This window comes from Gymnoscopelus braueri (assembly GCF_963280865.1).
Source record: "Gymnoscopelus braueri genome assembly, chromosome: 2".
Lineage (NCBI taxonomy): Eukaryota > Metazoa > Chordata > Actinopteri > Myctophiformes > Myctophidae > Gymnoscopelus > Gymnoscopelus braueri.
The window spans coordinates 53524929-53542083 of record NC_137604.1 but is presented as its reverse complement, the minus strand read 5'-3'; the positions used below and the strand labels follow the sequence as shown (position 1 = coordinate 53542083).

Sequence of the window (17155 nt, the reverse complement as noted above, 5' to 3'; positions counted from 1 at the left end):
GAGTTACACGATATTACAATAATTACTTGACTTTGGCATTGAATAAGCTCAGAAATGATATGGATGCTATTTAAAAGAAACTACTTTGAAGTCATTTGCTAATCAGATACAGTTTATTTGTCCTCGAGGAGAACATTATTTGACACAAAGTATTTGTGTGTCCTTTTCAAAGTACGGTAACTACACTGTGGTTCACTATGAATTTGAGTGAAGCTGCTTTGCCATTCAAACAACGTTCGCAACGATCAGCAATGAAAAATGTATTTATGTAAATAAATAAGTTATTTATTTATTTGACAACATTCCTTTGTGGTATTGTTTAACTTATTTTGTGATACACCATTTATGTATGTACATTTACTAATAAAGACAACCTTGTACATAATTGAATTTCTTTTAAAATAATGTGTTGAAGGCCATGAGACAATTCATGATCTAGTGCGGGTTCAAAATATTTATTCACAGATATGTACAAAAAAACATTTCAGTGTTTTGCCACATATTTGGCCAAACACCCAGTTAAGAAATCCAACCATTTATTTATAGGGTGAGCCGTAACTGCTTACAGTCATAATGATAGAAGGTCAGTTAATTTGGTTCACATATAAAATAGGCACATTTGTTTCCCACACATATATCCTTTAGCTCAAACTTTCTTTTATTTCACGGACCCCCGTAACTCTTACAGACATGTAAGGGTCCATTTGGAATCCCCTCAATGAACCCTGAGGGTCCCTGGACCCCACTTTGAGAGGTCACTGGATCACAGGCATGAAGATGTCTTTTGTTTTGTTTACATATTCATTGTCTTCATACTACAAAGAGAATACACTACAGTTCTAACCCTGATGAGCTCAGTCTTTCCTCCATAACTTCTTACTAGTGTAACGATACGTTTGAACAGCAATACGTTGTTAGTTGGATCGTTGGAATTAAAGGCGATGCATCGACGCAATTTGCTGTATCGTTACACCCCTACTTCTTACAGTGGCTGCTGTCACTGTATATCTATGTTGTCCCCACATCCTCCTCTTCCTCGGCTTCCTCTGGCTCTGCGGCCCACACCTGGACACGCCCCTCCATGGCTGTCAGGAGGCGGGTCTCTGAGGGATGGAAGGCCAGTGACTGGACGACAGCCTTCCCCACCGGCAGCTTCAGTGTCAAAGAGCCCTGAGAGGAAGGGGAATGTTACAAATGACAAAAAACGATGGCGTTAAAACTGTTAGTCTTCTTCACTGCATTTTAAAACAAAACAAAATAAGAAAGGCTCGTGGTATTTACTGTATTTACAGTTAGTGTTACTTTCAGTGAATCAATCAATTATTCAATCCTCTGATACACACTAATGCCCAGACACACAACCACTTTGTAAAGCATGTGTAGTATTCTTTCAGTACAGAGTAATGCCTGATTTAAACTTGTGCGCCGGCGTCCAGAAATAGCAGATCTACAAGCTCTGATATTCTCGGTGAGCGACACTCGCACAAAACTAAGTAGAACTCAGGCTTTAAAAGAATAGGACATAATGAGAGGACTCCTACCTCCACCAGGTCCCAGCAGTATACGTGACCATCCTCAGAACAGCTGAGAACATGGGTGTCTTTGCTGGAGAGGCAGCAGTCCAGCTTATAGCCTTTCATCTTATGTCCTGTGAACCTGGGCACACCACATGGTAAAATGTCATCACATCAATATGGACAGTGTTCATAACTGTAACTTTTGAACATGGTCTGGTGGTTCTAAGTCTAAGTATAAACAAGATCAGTGTTTCTCAACCTTTTCTTATTTCACGGACCCCCAATTTGACTCCCAACATTAAACCACAGGCCCCCATTTGACATGATTACTATGTCTGGATCGTAGTTTGTGCATTTCATATATATTCTTTGAAACTGCTATTCTATTTATCAGTGAAGTGCAAAGAATCCTTTCTCAATTACTGTTTTCCAAACAGTGAAAATACTAAACAGGAACATGTCTATTTATTTTATTTTATAGAAAATCCACTTCCTGGGAGAGTTCAAATGAGTAGTAGTGAACGTAAAACGTGCGTTCAGTCTATGGGCGAAAAAGTTGTACAATAGTCAAGCTACACATGACCATAACCAGCTACATTGTTGCAGAGTCACCCTTAAAGTGGTGCTAAACAGTCAGTGATAATATGTTTTCCTCCATTTAGGTAGCCTAACACTCAGCCAGAATTTTCATTTCGTTTCACTCCATTATTCATTCTGAAAGCCCTCTCATTGCAGCCGATTTCTGAGATGGGGGCGTGGCCAAAGTGGGACTCTTTGGCGATTGGTTCATACTGGATTATCCCGATCCCCATTCGTCGTACAGATTTTCAACCGAGAAACACCCGCCTTCGACAGCGTCACCAGACCCTGAATGCGAGGCAAACGATTCAGGGGGTGGAGCCAGGCTACCATTTAGGTACAGTATAAGCACAATTTGTGTTGTTTGTTGCTGCTAATCTGAAGTGTCTATCTAGTGGAAATGACTCACTCTCCCAGCATCTCCCCGGTGCTCTTGTCCAGTAGCCTGACTGCAGAGTCCAGACTGGAGGTCAGCGTACACTGGCCATCCTCACTGAAACACACACATGTGATGGGGCCTGGAACACACACACACACACACACACACACACACACACACACACACACACACACACACACACACACACACACACACACACACACACACACACACACACACACACACACACACACACACACACACACACACAGGTCATTAAAGGGTTAGAAGTGAATGCTGTAGAAGAATATACAATATTTGCACAGACGCCTAACCGACCCCCAGATGAATATCATAATTGGTGACACATCACACCTGGAGTATATTAAACATACAATGTTTACTTATGTAATTTAATCTATGAATGATGGAGTTACTGACTGTTGATGAAGTCCACATGTAGCTGTCCCATTCTCAGGTCATAGCGTCGCAGTCTACCATCCACTGACCTGAACAAAAGACATTTCAAACACTAGTCAGTGTGGTGTTGGTATACTAAACACAAACACTAGTCAGTGTGGTGTTGGTATACTAAACACAAACACTAGTCAGTGTGGTGTTGGTATACTAAACACAAACACTAGTCAGTGTGGTGTTGGTATACTAAACACAAACACTAGTCAGTGTGGTGTTGGTATACTAAATACAAACACTAGTCAGTGTGGTGTTGGTATACTAAACACAAACACTAGTCAGTGTGGTGTTGGTATACTAAACACAAACACTAGTCAGTGTGGTGTTGGTATACTAAACACAAACACTAGTCAGTGTGGTGTTGGTATACTAAATACAAACACTAGTCAGTGTGGTGTTGGTATACTAAATACAAACACTAGTCAGTGTGGTGTTGGTATACTAAACACAAACACTAGTCAGTGTGGTGTTGGTATACTAAATACAAACACTAGTCAGTGTGGTGTTGGTATACTAAATACAAACACTAGTCAGTGTGGTGTTGGTATACTAAATACAAACACTAGTCAGTGTGGTGTTGGTATACTAAATACAAACACTAGTCAGTGTGGTGTTGGTATACTAAACACAAACACTAGTCAGTGTGGTGTTGGTATACTAAACACTGTATTTTTGGGGACAAAATCACACAATTCTTATAATAAAAAATATATTTATTGTACATTAAATGAACACATTTATGTTAAATTATGTTCAGACTTTGCATACACATATGAGTGGGTGATATAAGCATGTTGGCACTGACCCGGTAAGGAGCTCGTGTTGGACCACCTTCAGACTGCTGATGCCGTCCGTAGCCTCGTCTAGAGTCTGAATGGGCTCAAACCTTCGCGACCTGGTGTCCCAGCACCGCACTGTCCCATCTATAGACCCTGTATGAGAGACAGATCTGTCATGTTATTGAGGGAGAACAGAATCAGCTTCATGGTGAGGTACCATTAGAGTATGTGCAATACTGTGTCTGCTAATCAGAAGGTCACCCCCCCCCACCCCCATGTCAAAGGGTCCCTTAGATGCTCTTAGGGGTTAAGTTTCTTTTTCTAAGGCTTAGAAGGAGACACTTAACCCTGAAGAGCTCATCATGATCATCTGAGCAGGCATCAGCTGGGTGAACCTGTGTCTGAAGTGGTTATGTATGTTTTGTAATAATAATCAAAATCTGCAAAGTAACTAAAGTTTTCAAATAATTGTAGTGGAGTAAAAGTACAATATTTGCCTCTGAGATGTAGTGGAGTAGAAGTGAAAGTACTGAAAACTGGAAATACCACAACATTGTACTTAAGTACAGAACTTGAGTAAATGTACTTAGTTACTTTACACCACTGGTACAAAGTAAAGTAATCAGATATGGACAGAATCAATTGTACATATTGAGAATTTTCTTACATTTACAGTAACATTGTAACAAAAGCAGAGACTCACCAGATAAAATGACAGTTGCCTCTTCATTGAATTGGACACAATTGACTTTCTGTGAATAAACAGAGTCTGTATCAGGGAAGCCTCGTGTTCATGTACTCTTCTCTGCATTTGTACTGTTATGCGCACGCACGCACGCACACACACACACACACACACACACACACACACACACACACACACACACACACACACACACACACACACACACACACACACACACACACACACACACACACACACACACACACACACACACACACACACACACACACACACACACACACACACACAACACTTTGACAGTGTGATGTAATTCACCAGCAATCTCTTTTCAGAATTGCCTGCCAGGAAGCCTGCTGATAAAAACGCTCACCCCAGCATGTCCCCTGAGTTTGCGTGCGACCTGTCCAGTGGCCACATCCCACAGGATCACCGTCTTGTCCGAGCTACAGGAGCACAATTGACTGTTGTCAAAGGAACTGTGGAAGCAACAACATAGACCCTTTAATTAACCAGGTAAAAGTAAAACATGGGCAAAACTTTGTCCATCAAGAAAGCAAGCACCATTTCCTTGCATGTGGACAATGATTAAGTTTGCCTTAACCTCTAATGTGTGTCTATTTTTCTATTGCTTCTTTATTAGTCTTGCATGGCCAGACGATCGGAGATATCTGCCTAAATACACCTGGTGACATCTAAATTCAATGTAGGGGCTAAAACTAGAAATCTAAGTGGGGAGTAGGTAGAATTACAGGTATTTTGAGTAATGACATTGTAAGATTTGAAGTTGAATAACAACATAGCACAGCATAATACAATGAAAGATACAAATAATATTTGCATATGATCATTTTATCCATATGGTGCATTTTGCACTTTACCTTATTCATGTGGCACATTTTGACTTGAACTTAATAAGCCATCTGGACTCTTCACTTCTATGTGTTGTGTACATAAGTGTATTAATACGTAATGTGCTTTTAATAATGTGATTCTAGTAATATATGAAAGACCCATTACCCATCTGCGTCTAGGACCTCATATCCATGACCGCTGTAAGTCTTCAGCAGGGTGCCTCTGCTGCCGCTCCACAGCTTCAGAGACTTGTCACTGCCACAGGACAGCACGTAGTTACCATCAGCTGACAGGGGAGGAGAGAGGGAGACAGACCGAACACATCTTCTCACAACTGATCATTCCATCGATACAAAGGAACATATACTGTATGTATATGTATGCATAAACGCTCTACTTCCATGTTCACAGGCACAGCTACCTACATTACTGGGGCACCCGGTGACTCTTATCGCCATGGACAACCAACACATCTTCATATTGAACCAACGTGTCACAAAGGCCTCCCCACTGATTACTTTTGTACTTTTCCATGTTTGACATGGCAGAACACTAACAGCGTACTAGCCTGCACACTGGAGTAATGTTTGTTCAATACATTTATTTCTATGGATCATTCATCATTCACACCAAGTATCTTGACGATCTGAGCCCTGCTCATTCGCTCTTGAGTTTGTTCAACGACAGTGACAGGAGTGACTGACTACATTTATACCTTACCACGCATCGCTACGGGCAGCGTAACAAACGGAAATCCTCATCAACAGTAGGCCTGTCACAAATATTACACAATCATCTAATCGCAATTATTTGAGATAATCGTAATTATTTTTTGCATAATCGTCATTATCGTTTCCATGTTGAAAGATGTTCACACATTTTCAAATATATTTAAAAAAAAGCAGAAATAGCAGATCTACAAGCGTACAACACGTCACAAAGCTATTTCTGCTTTTTTTACATGAATAAAATGATTAAATATGTCAATAATTTCTTTGAATATTTAAGTTATTTTTCTTATCTGCCCTGTGCAATATTTTTGATAAAAAAGCCTACAAATCCTTAAGAAATGTATTTTTTATTCATGTTCCAATGCTTAATACCAAAAACTAAATTAAAAATCGTTAATCGCAATTTTTGGAGTGACAATTAATCGCCAACTTAAATTTCTAATCGTGACAGCCCTATTACAGGGAAGTAGGAAGGAAGTGTAAAGGTCAAAGCCACAATACCCAGATAACAGATGTAACACATCTTTCGGTGTCACTGTCCCTAGAACATTCTGATGAATGCCTTGCATTGGGCCAAAATATCCATATTGTTTTTTTTAATATGAATTAAACTTTGTTTAAGCAACTGTGACCAAGAGCAGTGCCTCTTCATGGTCTGTGTCCATAGGAAAAGCCATATCATCTCTCAGCCCTAGACCCCTACAGAGGCCGATGGCAGAGGAGTCACCTGGATGTTCTTGGCTCGATCCCAGGCTGATCTCCTGGCATTACTTCTAAGTGTCACTACTGTGGATGCCATCTGCTCCTAAGGTGCTAATCTTATGACTCCTGCAAACCTAATTTAGGATATTGTCGCCGACGGGCAGAAACCTTGCATCTCTATATTTCAACTTTTTTATATTTTTTCGCAAATCAATTCCCTACTTCGTTGTGTCAAGCTAAAGTAGTGAAAATAGCGATTCTACGATCTCACAGTAGATTGGTATTTTTGCTACTTTTTAACATTTTTAGAAGTGAATGTGAAAGTGGTTAAGTCTGTCTGAGGGTTTTATAAATATTGAACCAACGAACAAGAGCTTGTTACTAAATAATAACTACATTGGATCCATTGGAACACAGCCTCCATAGTACATAATATACTGTTTGATGATCGTATAAGGGCTGTACTGGAAGTAATTGCATTTTTTAAATAACCTCCAGCGATGTTGTGTGTCTTCTTTTTAAGCCACTTATGCACCATTTGTATAATCCTGGCTCCTGTAACGCTTCAATTTCCTCCTTGGGGTCAATAAATACATCTAATCTCCAGTGGTGGAAAAAGTTAAAACAAAATTGTATTTAAGTAAAAGTACAAAAGAAATGGCATCAAAATATCCTCAAAGTATCAAAAGTTAAAGTACTCATTATGCAGAATGTCCCATTTCAGCAGGTATCATATGTATAAAGTGTATTGAAATCTTTTGAAAATAGCAGATCTACAAGCTCACAACGGGTCGCATTGCGACGCGTTGTGAGGTTGTAGATCGGCTAGCCAAAGTTTAAATAGTGGTTATTGGTTAATGTATGTTTTGTAACAATTCAAATATACAAAGTAACTAGTAACTAAAGTTTTCAAATAATTGTAGTGGAGTTAAATATATTTAAATATATTTGTACAGTACTTGAGTACAGTAGCCTCACGCTAAGGAAACAGGGGATAGGCTCCTGCCCTATGGGCCTCAGCAAGACTTACTTACTTACAGTACTTGAGTACATGTACCACCACTGCTAATCACATCTACTGTAAAAGCACAGTAGTTCATCTTACCATTGAAGCGCACAGCCCTGACAGCTCCTTGCAGACAGTCTATGGTTCTGATCAGATGTCGAGGAAGCTGAGGAGCCTGGAGTTTAGGCTGGGGGAACGTCATAGTCCAATCTGTGTACTTTACTGTGGAAATATGTACACATTATGTAAGACAGGGGTTCTCAAACCTTTTCTTGTCAAGGACCCCCAAATTGATAGGTATTTTTCTGCAGACCCCCATCTGAAAAGGTTTTGTGCCAGCAGGGAACCCCGGAAGAGAAGATTTGTTTTAAAGAAATTCTAAATTATTCAAGATTTTCCAAATGCAGATGTACAAGCTCGCAGCACGGCACAGAGTGACGCGCTGTGAACTTGTAGATCTGCTATTTTTGAATAGCCAACTTACAAATGGATAAAGTGGAACATGATTGTGATGCTACATTAGCTACTTTTGCTGGGGACCCCCTGGAACCCCCTTTGAATTGGGGACCCCCCCAAAATAATCATATTTGAGTGGAGGCATTACATTTAGTTTGACTCGGTTCCACAGATAAATATTGTGACATTTGCATATATCTACTATCATAGATACGAAAGTAAAAGTCAGACTCGATCAAATACATCAGATTGATTGATTTAATACTTTATTGACGGTTTGCAAAAGAGGAACAAAAGTACAGTTCCATACAAAAGGATGTTAAAAACCCAAACCCAAGAAAGCACCATGGCTTAATTGTTTCCATTGGGGTCCTGTGTATTCAATTCATCGAAACATTACAGACATACAATAATATGCAATCTTGATCAAAAGCTGGCCAATCGGTGGAGGCTGATTTTGTTGTGTTACTTACTTATTTGCAGTATTTGATAGAAGAGCTGTGGTAGTTTATGAGTGAGAAAAAAAAAAGATTTTCAGCCTTGCTTCTCAGAAGCTGAAAACATAATTTCTCCAGCGTTGCTAATAATCAACAGAATAATAAGCATTAGTTATCAATTATAAAGAATATAAAGCCAGTTGTGTTGTGGTTGTAGCAGCCATGCATGCGTCCGGTATCACACGCAATGCATGCTGGGGTGAAATATTAATTTCAGAATAAAGGTTCAGAATGCTTACGGCGTAGCCCTGATATATGACTGTCATACAGTCATGGATTAACTTCAACATAGTGTTTGCACTTTCTCCCTTTTTAGCCCATACATCTACCCAAACGTTCATATTTCAAATACAAAGTGCTTACCCTATGGCCATGGATGTTACAATTATGTACGGGTCCTCAAAAGTACTGTATCTTCCATATTTTTCAATACAACACATTTTAATCCGATCGGTGGCCATTTTGTCCGCATTTTCGCCATTATGCTTTTTCACTACGTGACCCTATTGGTTGGGAGGTGTACTGCACTCTTATACATTAAAACTCTATAATAAAATGGCCACCAATTGGATAAAAATGTTTTTTATTGAATAATACAGAACATACGGGTACTTCTGCTGGCCCGTACATAATTGTAACATCTGTGGCCATGGGGTAAGCACTTTATATTTGAAATTAGAATGTTAATGTAGATGTACGGGCCAAAAAGGGAGAAAGTGCAAACACTATTTTGAAGATCATCTAAGACGGTCATGACAGATGACCGTCTTGTGAGCCAAGGCTACAACTGGCGTTTATTTTGAAATGAAAACCGGTCACCTCCCTGAACCAAGCTGTCATAGTGAGTCGGTCAGCTGTGTCTTTAAATCACTCTTGGGTTTATATCTTTTAAAACACTTTACAGTAAAGCAGGACATTACGAATTAATCTCAACATGTCTTCTAACAATATGGCGGACCCAAGGAGACAGAATAAGATTTTGCGGTGAGTGTATTATTCAGGTTTTTGATGAGGTTTGTTTCTCTTCACATCGAGCTGGCTAGTTACTTTAGCTAGGCAGCTAACTAGGCAGTGTTGCCAGATTTTGCGTGAGAAATAAGCATCCAGGTCTAGGAAAACAAGCCCAAAAAGAAGCTACTAAATACTAAATAGGTCACATGAGCAGTGAGCACTGTAAACCTATATATAGGTTTGGTATATGCATTGGCTATTTTCAAAAAAATAAAATAAAATGTGAATATTTTGAATATGTTTTAAACATTCTAAGAACTCAAATCTGATATGGGCACAAAACATTTTCAGGTGTGGATTATAGGCACAAATACATACACACAATTTGAGGGTCCATGACATGAAACTATATGAGAACCACTGGTTTAAATAATAATAAAACATTGTGAAGCAACTACACTATAGAAACAAGCCCAAGTATTGATTGATGTACTTTTATTTAGTAAGACATGAGAATCACAGTACATGGAAGTACAAATTCACAATACAAGGTCTACTAAACTGGAAGACTCATTAAGCACGTAGCTTTTTTAAGATGAGAACCCCATGCACACAAATCATGATGTAATCATGAAGTAAGCAACTACACTTTAGAAACAAGCCCAAGTAAGCAACTACACTATAGAAACAAGTCCAAGTATTAAAGCAACTACACTTTAGAAACAAGTAAAAAAATAATGCAACCCGAGACTAACCAATATTTACAAGCAACAGGAAAAACAAGCCCAAAGTCGCTTATAATAAGCAGACATGGCAACACTGCTACTAGGCAGCTAAGCTATCGTCAGTTTGCTACCCTTCAACCTCATTCATTCAGCTCAGTGGGATAATCTCATGAGATTAGCTATGTGGGGTCTTTTCATTTATTGCCAAGGATTGTTGATACTTGCCTGGTTCAGCAAACAGTTTATCCACAACATAACGTGTGTTGTGGACTTGATGAATTGAATACATAGGACCACAATGGAAACAAGCCCTCAGGGCTTTTTGTGTTATCCTTTTAGTATCATTGTATAATCGTACCACACCACTGTACTATTTGCCAACTATTTATACAGTATTCAACCTATCTTATAGCTGTGGCATTTCACTCTGATTTAAACATGTCTCGTGACATGACAATTGTACTTTAATTGATGTGTATTTTAAGCACATTTGCTAAATATGTACAGTTACACAATGCTGCATACAGGTGTTGTTAAAGAACCAAACGTACACTGCATTGTAAATAACATTTATAACATACTTTCACTGGATTCAGGATAGGTGGGCAGTGGGCACTAGGGACATCTGGGCACCTCGATGTAAAATTGTCTATTTTGTCCAAAATGTTAAAAAATATATATACTTGAAAAATGGTCTGTATACATGATGTGAACATGCACGGTATATTATTATCAGACTTCATTTTATCCCCCAACTTCTTGTTTATGCATTTGTAGCAATTGTAGAAATATTAGACCTTAATTGTTGAATGTTTAAGCATGTTCTAATCATGTATACATTTTATTTTTTAACTAAAAATAAATAGCTAATGTAACACCGAGGTGCCCTCTCTTCCTTGGTGCCCACCTATCCTGTTACCTGTCACATGACAAATACTTTAATTTATTTGTGTTTTAAGCACATTTGCTAAATTTGTATAGCTTGATGACACTGATACAGAAACAATTCAAATGTACAGACAAATCGAAACATAGGTCCTAACAATTACACAATGCTGCTTACTAAGGTGTTGTTAAAGAACCAAACATACACAGCATTGTAAATAACATTTGTAACATACTTTCAATATCTAAGTAATATCTCCAATCCCTCTAGGTACAAAGCCCCCAGTACAGAGTCAAACCCCACCCTGGAAGACCCCACACCTGACTACATGAACCTGCTGGGCATGATCTTCAGCATGTGTGGACTGATGCTCAAGGTGACCCCACACACACACACACCCTCCCCTCTCCCTCCCTGCCTCTCTCTCTCCCTTCAACCCCCCCCCCCGCCACAGTGTCACCACCACCACTTCTATGAAGTTCTGCCAATCTCTATGTCCCCTCCCCCATCTTTCGTGTGTGTGTGGCCTCACTCACTAGAAGGCTGTTGCCCCCCAGGGTGGATCAGAGCCCTGCCCACCCGTTCCATTTAGAAGATTAAAGGTGAAACTCGTCCGTAGAGATGGTACGCTGAAGGGCTTCTGAAGCCTGTCAGCACTACAGATAAAACATGTTTGGAGTCCTTTGTGACAAAATGGAGATTGTGTAATCTGTTTGGAGAGACAAGGTAATGATTCATTTTTGCAGAGACTGGTCTGTATGGCTGAAAATCATGGTGTCAATACCAATTGTACTACTTCAAAAAGTAAATGTTTTTCGGTGTAGAAACGCCATTTCTGCATTGGAGTAAATTATGTTAATATGTCTGTAATATTTATTTAAAAGAACTAGTGCAATAATACCCGTTGTGAGAATCCTTTGCGCAGAATCGATTATCAGATATATTGGACGCCAGTCTATGATGTCAGTTTGTGTAGGACATGGGTACTAATGACGTCAGTCTTCGCCATATTTGGACATACAAGACACTCAGACAGGTGTATACACAGAGATTCCCAGAATGTATAGATAGATGCCCATGAACTACTTTAAAACGTAGCCACTTAAACCCTCTAGTCTTCTTAATGAAATGGACCTGAGTTGCAACTGTACTTGGTCTGCTGTTGTTTACTTCTACACCGAATCTCTTCCCCAGAAATAGCAGATCTACAAACGTTGCAAAGCGTTGTGAGCTTGTAGATCGGCTAAGAATAGGGGTTTTGGTGTTCAAGTGATTAAGAGTTTCTTCTTTATTATATCTAATCAAGAATGAGATTACTCTCGGGGATTGTACACTGACTGTGTTCTCTCTTTTGTGTTTATATTGCAGTTGAAGTGGTGTGCGTGGATAGCGGTTTACTGCTCTTTCATCAGTTTTGCCAACTCCCGAAGCTCAGAAGACACCAAACAGATGATGAGCAGTTTCATGTGAGTATGATGTAGCATTAGAGGTATATAAATGTGTATCCTCATAACGATTTGATTACGAATTTACAATTCTTTCAGAGCGATTTAATGAAATTTCACCACTATTCAGTCTGATTCAATTATTCTTATACGATTACTCCATTTCATAGAAATTAATGGAATTCACAAATTTTACTGGGTGAACTGATTTACTCGTATCTACCTAGTATTATTGGAACGATTTGCATTGGAACAAGTGATGCACCAAGCTTCAAGTTTCCAGCACATTATTTTCAAGACATTCTCCTTGGATTTTATTTCGGCCAAAAAACAACAACTGATTATCGATTCTAAAATTAGAAATTGATGCAGTTGAATTGCCACCTTAAGACTGCTTCACGATGCATCTATGCATTATGGTTGTGATATATACATTTTATATGTTTTGAAAAGGAGAGAAAAAGAGGTTATAGGCTGCCCACTTCTGCCATGTGCAAAGGAAGCTATGAATTATAATAGCTTACTATAAATGTGTCAAATGTGCCCACACACAGTTTGGTTTGTCGTTGGTGACATTAGATGGGACAACTTTAATGTACAAAAGCTTTTAAACTGTGCGACCTCCATGGGTGGTGGTATATTTCCATTTGCTCATAAAACATTATACTGTAGAAGGGCACCGATCCAGGAGAGCAAAGCATGGCCCTTCTGACAGATATGTTCTGAGGAAATGGTTCCCAGTCCATTGGCTAGATGAGGTTGTATTAATGACAGGCCTGAGGCCGTAGTATTTTAGTAACACAAAAATGTTTGGCTCAGCAAATACAGTCGTAGTACAATATGCCTCCAGGGCCTGCCTCCTGAACATACAGTAGATTCTGCTTCAAGGTCAGTCAAGACATTCAGTAGTGTGCATGGGAACTGATGTGTTACACTAAAGTGAGCACCTCACATGCACACAGTAATACACCTGGAAGTTGGAACAGATGGTAGAGGAGGTGGATTAGACGGTGTCATTGGGGCTGGGAGCAGGGCAGATCCCAAAGCAGATGCTTGGATGTGGTTGTGCCTACAACACCTCTAGAAAATAAATGGTTTACAGAACCGCGTACGTAGGCCTGTCACAATTATTACGTAATCGTCTAATCGCAATTATTTGAGATGATCGCATTTATTTTTGCATAATCGTTTCCATGTTGAAAAATGTTCACACATTTTCAAATATATAAAAAAAGCAGAAATAGCAGATCTACAAGCTTACAACGCATAGATCAGCAATTTCAGCTATTTACAAATGTATAAAATTATTAAATATGTCATGTTATTTGTCATATCTGGCCTGTGCAATTTTTGATTATGAAGCCTAAAAGGCAAACAGAAATGTATCTTTTATTCACATGTTCCAATGTTCAATGCCAAACACACAATTAAATCGTTAATCGCAATTATTTGACTGACAATTAATCGTCAACTTAAATTTGTAATCGTGACAGCCCTACACGTACGTGTGAAACCTGTATGGTTAAAATACAGACGGACGGTTAGACAAATCTCTGCCTTATTTTGCTCAGCAGCCTGTGAAATAGATGCATCTTCCTTATCCAAGTGAAGGCTGATTTATGTGTATGATAGGCCTGTAGTGATTAATTTCAATAAATTGAGTTAAGATACAGCAGGCCTAGAACCTCCCCCCTCCCCATCATAAAGCTCATAACTTTAATTTATCACCAAATGTTCAAATTCAGCATCAAGCTGAAGCTATATCGACAACTTTTCAACATTGGTGAGGCAATCTTGAACTGCACAGTCAAGATCCACAGAAAGCAAAGTTGGAATTTTTTTGTATGCTGACCTATGAGAGAACAAACTGAGACTACAGTATAAAGACATCAACTTGGGCTTACAGTGTGTGAATGTGTTTATTTTTTTGCAGTCCTCAGTAGATATGTTTTAAAGCAAAGTGCAATAATGCATCCGTAGTTGACCGTCAGACTTCTATAGTATTGATTAACTGAACTGACGTGCTGAATTGTATTATATTATATTATATTTCTGTCTGTCTGATGAATTGGAAGCACAGTAGACAGTCCCAAAGAGACACTTGAAGGACCATTTATTTATTTCAACAATGATTATACAGTTCTTTTTGGAGGACCCACAGCAGTGTTAAGAAGGCCATGGTATCGACTTGTTTGTGATTGTCGAACGAGAGAGTTAACTGGTACAATCAGTTGATTGATGAGCTGTCTAAACAATTAAGCATCACAATCAAAATATGATTTGGCCATGTCTTTGACCCATGGATGAATTCAGGACATCCCTGCCTTTAATCAGAATTTAAAACAACCAATATTGCTCACACTTTTGCTAATTTCAACATTTTCTTGCCTCTTTTTTGCGTCTTCAGGCTGTCCATCTCAGCAGTTGTAATGTCATATCTCCAGAACCCACAGCCAATGTCACCGCCCTGGTAACCATGGACCCTGATCACAGCACAGTTTTGACAGAATACAGGCAGTGCTGGACTGGAAGACAAGATGACCAATTGGCCCACTGGCCTTGTGGGCCAGAGAGAGGAAGAGGAAAATGGGGGGGTGGGGGGAATTGCTGATGACGAAGAGGAATGGAGAGAGGACATTAACCGGAAAGGAGAGATGAAATGGTCTTCTCTTATTTTCATCTCTTTAAAAAAACATAAACCTTTTTTCTTCTTGAGGCTGTTTTACTCGTTAGTTTTTCCACTGCAGGTTTGTCATAAATAAATATGGATGGTTTTAAAAGTAAAAGGCTTTTGTTTATGTTGATGTTATTGAAGACACTAATGGAGCCTAGTCTAAGCTACCACCATGTTCAAATCATTTCTTTTCAAATCTCATCCACACATAGATTGTAGGAGGTTTGTAGGTCTATTGACAGTGTGAAAGTATGGCCACACACTAGTAACTGATGCAGAATACTGTTGGATAGTCATATTATAGGATAATCATTTTTGCTCAGGGTGACCAAATACAGTATACTATTTCTATTTGGTTTTTTTGTTGAATGTGTTTTAGCAGGCACCTCATTAACCACTTTAAACCCGGCATCCCTTTTGGGGCATGTCATTAAAGGTAAAAAGTTAAAAGTCCTCTTTTGAATATGACCGAGTTCATGATAACACATTGCAACGTGCTGTGAGCTTGTAGATTGGCTATTTTGGCTACAGAATTTGGGAAGATGTTAGTATAAAATGTAGCTTGAGCGGTTAATCTATAGCTGGCTTTTCCTACCATTTTATTCACTGATCGCTGCTTTAAAACACCCACAGTGTACCACAACCCTCAAAGCCTTCATCTGCTCCTTTCTAATCTCCTAGGCCTGCTTGCCACACTCTCTTCTGTCACGTGTGTGTGTGTGTGTGTGTGTGTGTGTGTGTGTGTGTGTGTGTGTGTGTGTGTGTGTGTGTGTGTGTGTGTGTGTGTGTGTGTGTGTGTGTGTGTGTGTGTGTGTGTGTGTGTGTGTGTGTGTGTGTGTGTGTGTGTGTGTGTGTGTGTGTGTGCGCGCGCGCGCGCTGGCGTAAGACTGGGAGTAAAAGAAAAGGAGTAGGTAGTCAGCCTAAAGCTGATTTAGTGGCCTCCTCCCGGACCTGCAGGTGCTCCGTCTGCACCGACTGGACACTTCAGCTGCTGGGAACGGAGCCAGTATAGCCACCGTTTCAGCAAACTCCACTGGATTTTCCCTGTATTCGCACCCATTTAAGGGGGTTCAAAACGCCAACTTGACCGTTTCTTGAAAGGGACAAAACGGCTCCCTTGATCCTTTTGTAGTTTTAGGAGTTTTGAGACTGCGCTCTCGATTCTTTTGTTGACGATTGCTATCGGAGAATAGGATATTGAATTTGTCCATGTCAGCAGTTATCCGCACCGATCGGCAGCGGTGTGCGTAATTTGGATATTAAAAAATGAAATGTCACAGTTTTTGCAGTGAATGTAGATCTTAAGGTCAGTGGGTGGAGGGTGGGAGGCAATTTTAATTAAATCTAATCTCCTATTCCGCATGGTTGGGCCTGTCCAAAGGCAGCAAACTGTCAAAACAGGGCCACTACTGTTATTTTTGTTTCGTATCCCATTTTTTAACACTAGAGGGCACAATGGCGTCACAAATGAGTGAGTCTAATCAATCACCAGGAAATGAGAAGGCTCAACTCATGTAGTCGGTTGTTTCTCGGAAAGCCATCTGGATTTCTCAGACGTGTTTGAATCTCTGTTATTTCTCCTACAAAATTTCTCAGAGAGAGAGAGAGAGGCATCAGGCCTGGCTAATGGTTCTACAGACTATCCCATATCTTGACCCCAGGTGTCCAGCTTGTCGCTGTGTCCTTGAGCAAGACACGTACGTGCCTTACCTCTCCCTGTGGAGAGGGGCAGGTGAAAAGATTGGCATCAATAATAAAGCAAAAAAGGCAAGACCAATGAAACATTTAGACCGTGT

At 39.7% G+C, this 17155-nt stretch overlaps 2 protein-coding genes across 3 annotated transcripts; one reads left to right on the top strand and one right to left on the bottom strand.

The window, feature by feature from the left end:
• Nucleotides 1–445: 445 nt before the first annotated feature.
• wdr83 (WD repeat domain containing 83) lies at nt 446–8854 on the bottom strand. Of its 2 annotated transcripts, none has more exons than XM_080446838.1 (10): nt 8655–8854; nt 7825–7947; nt 5452–5572; nt 4805–4910; nt 4432–4480; nt 3755–3881; nt 2917–2984; nt 2506–2614; nt 1542–1656; nt 446–1170 (listed from the first exon to the last, which is right to left on the bottom strand). In XM_080446838.1, exons 2-10 carry the CDS (start codon nt 7925–7927, stop codon nt 1009–1011), a joined length of 960 nt encoding a protein of 319 aa, XP_080302964.1. In that variant the 5' UTR covers nt 7928–7947; nt 8655–8854; the 3' UTR covers nt 446–1008. The 2 variants fall into 2 exon arrangements, with proteins under 2 accessions (XP_080302964.1, XP_080302965.1); XM_080446839.1 differs by having other exon boundaries at nt 7825–7942.
• Nucleotides 8855–9514: 660 nt separating this feature from the next.
• wdr83os (WD repeat domain 83 opposite strand) lies at nt 9515–15471 on the top strand. The gene is made up of 4 exons (XM_080454827.1): nt 9515–9662; nt 11511–11616; nt 12609–12706; nt 15093–15471. Exons 1-4 carry the CDS (start codon nt 9613–9615, stop codon nt 15157–15159), a joined length of 321 nt encoding a protein of 106 aa, XP_080310953.1. The 5' UTR covers nt 9515–9612; the 3' UTR covers nt 15160–15471.
• Nucleotides 15472–17155: the final 1684 nt, after the last annotated feature.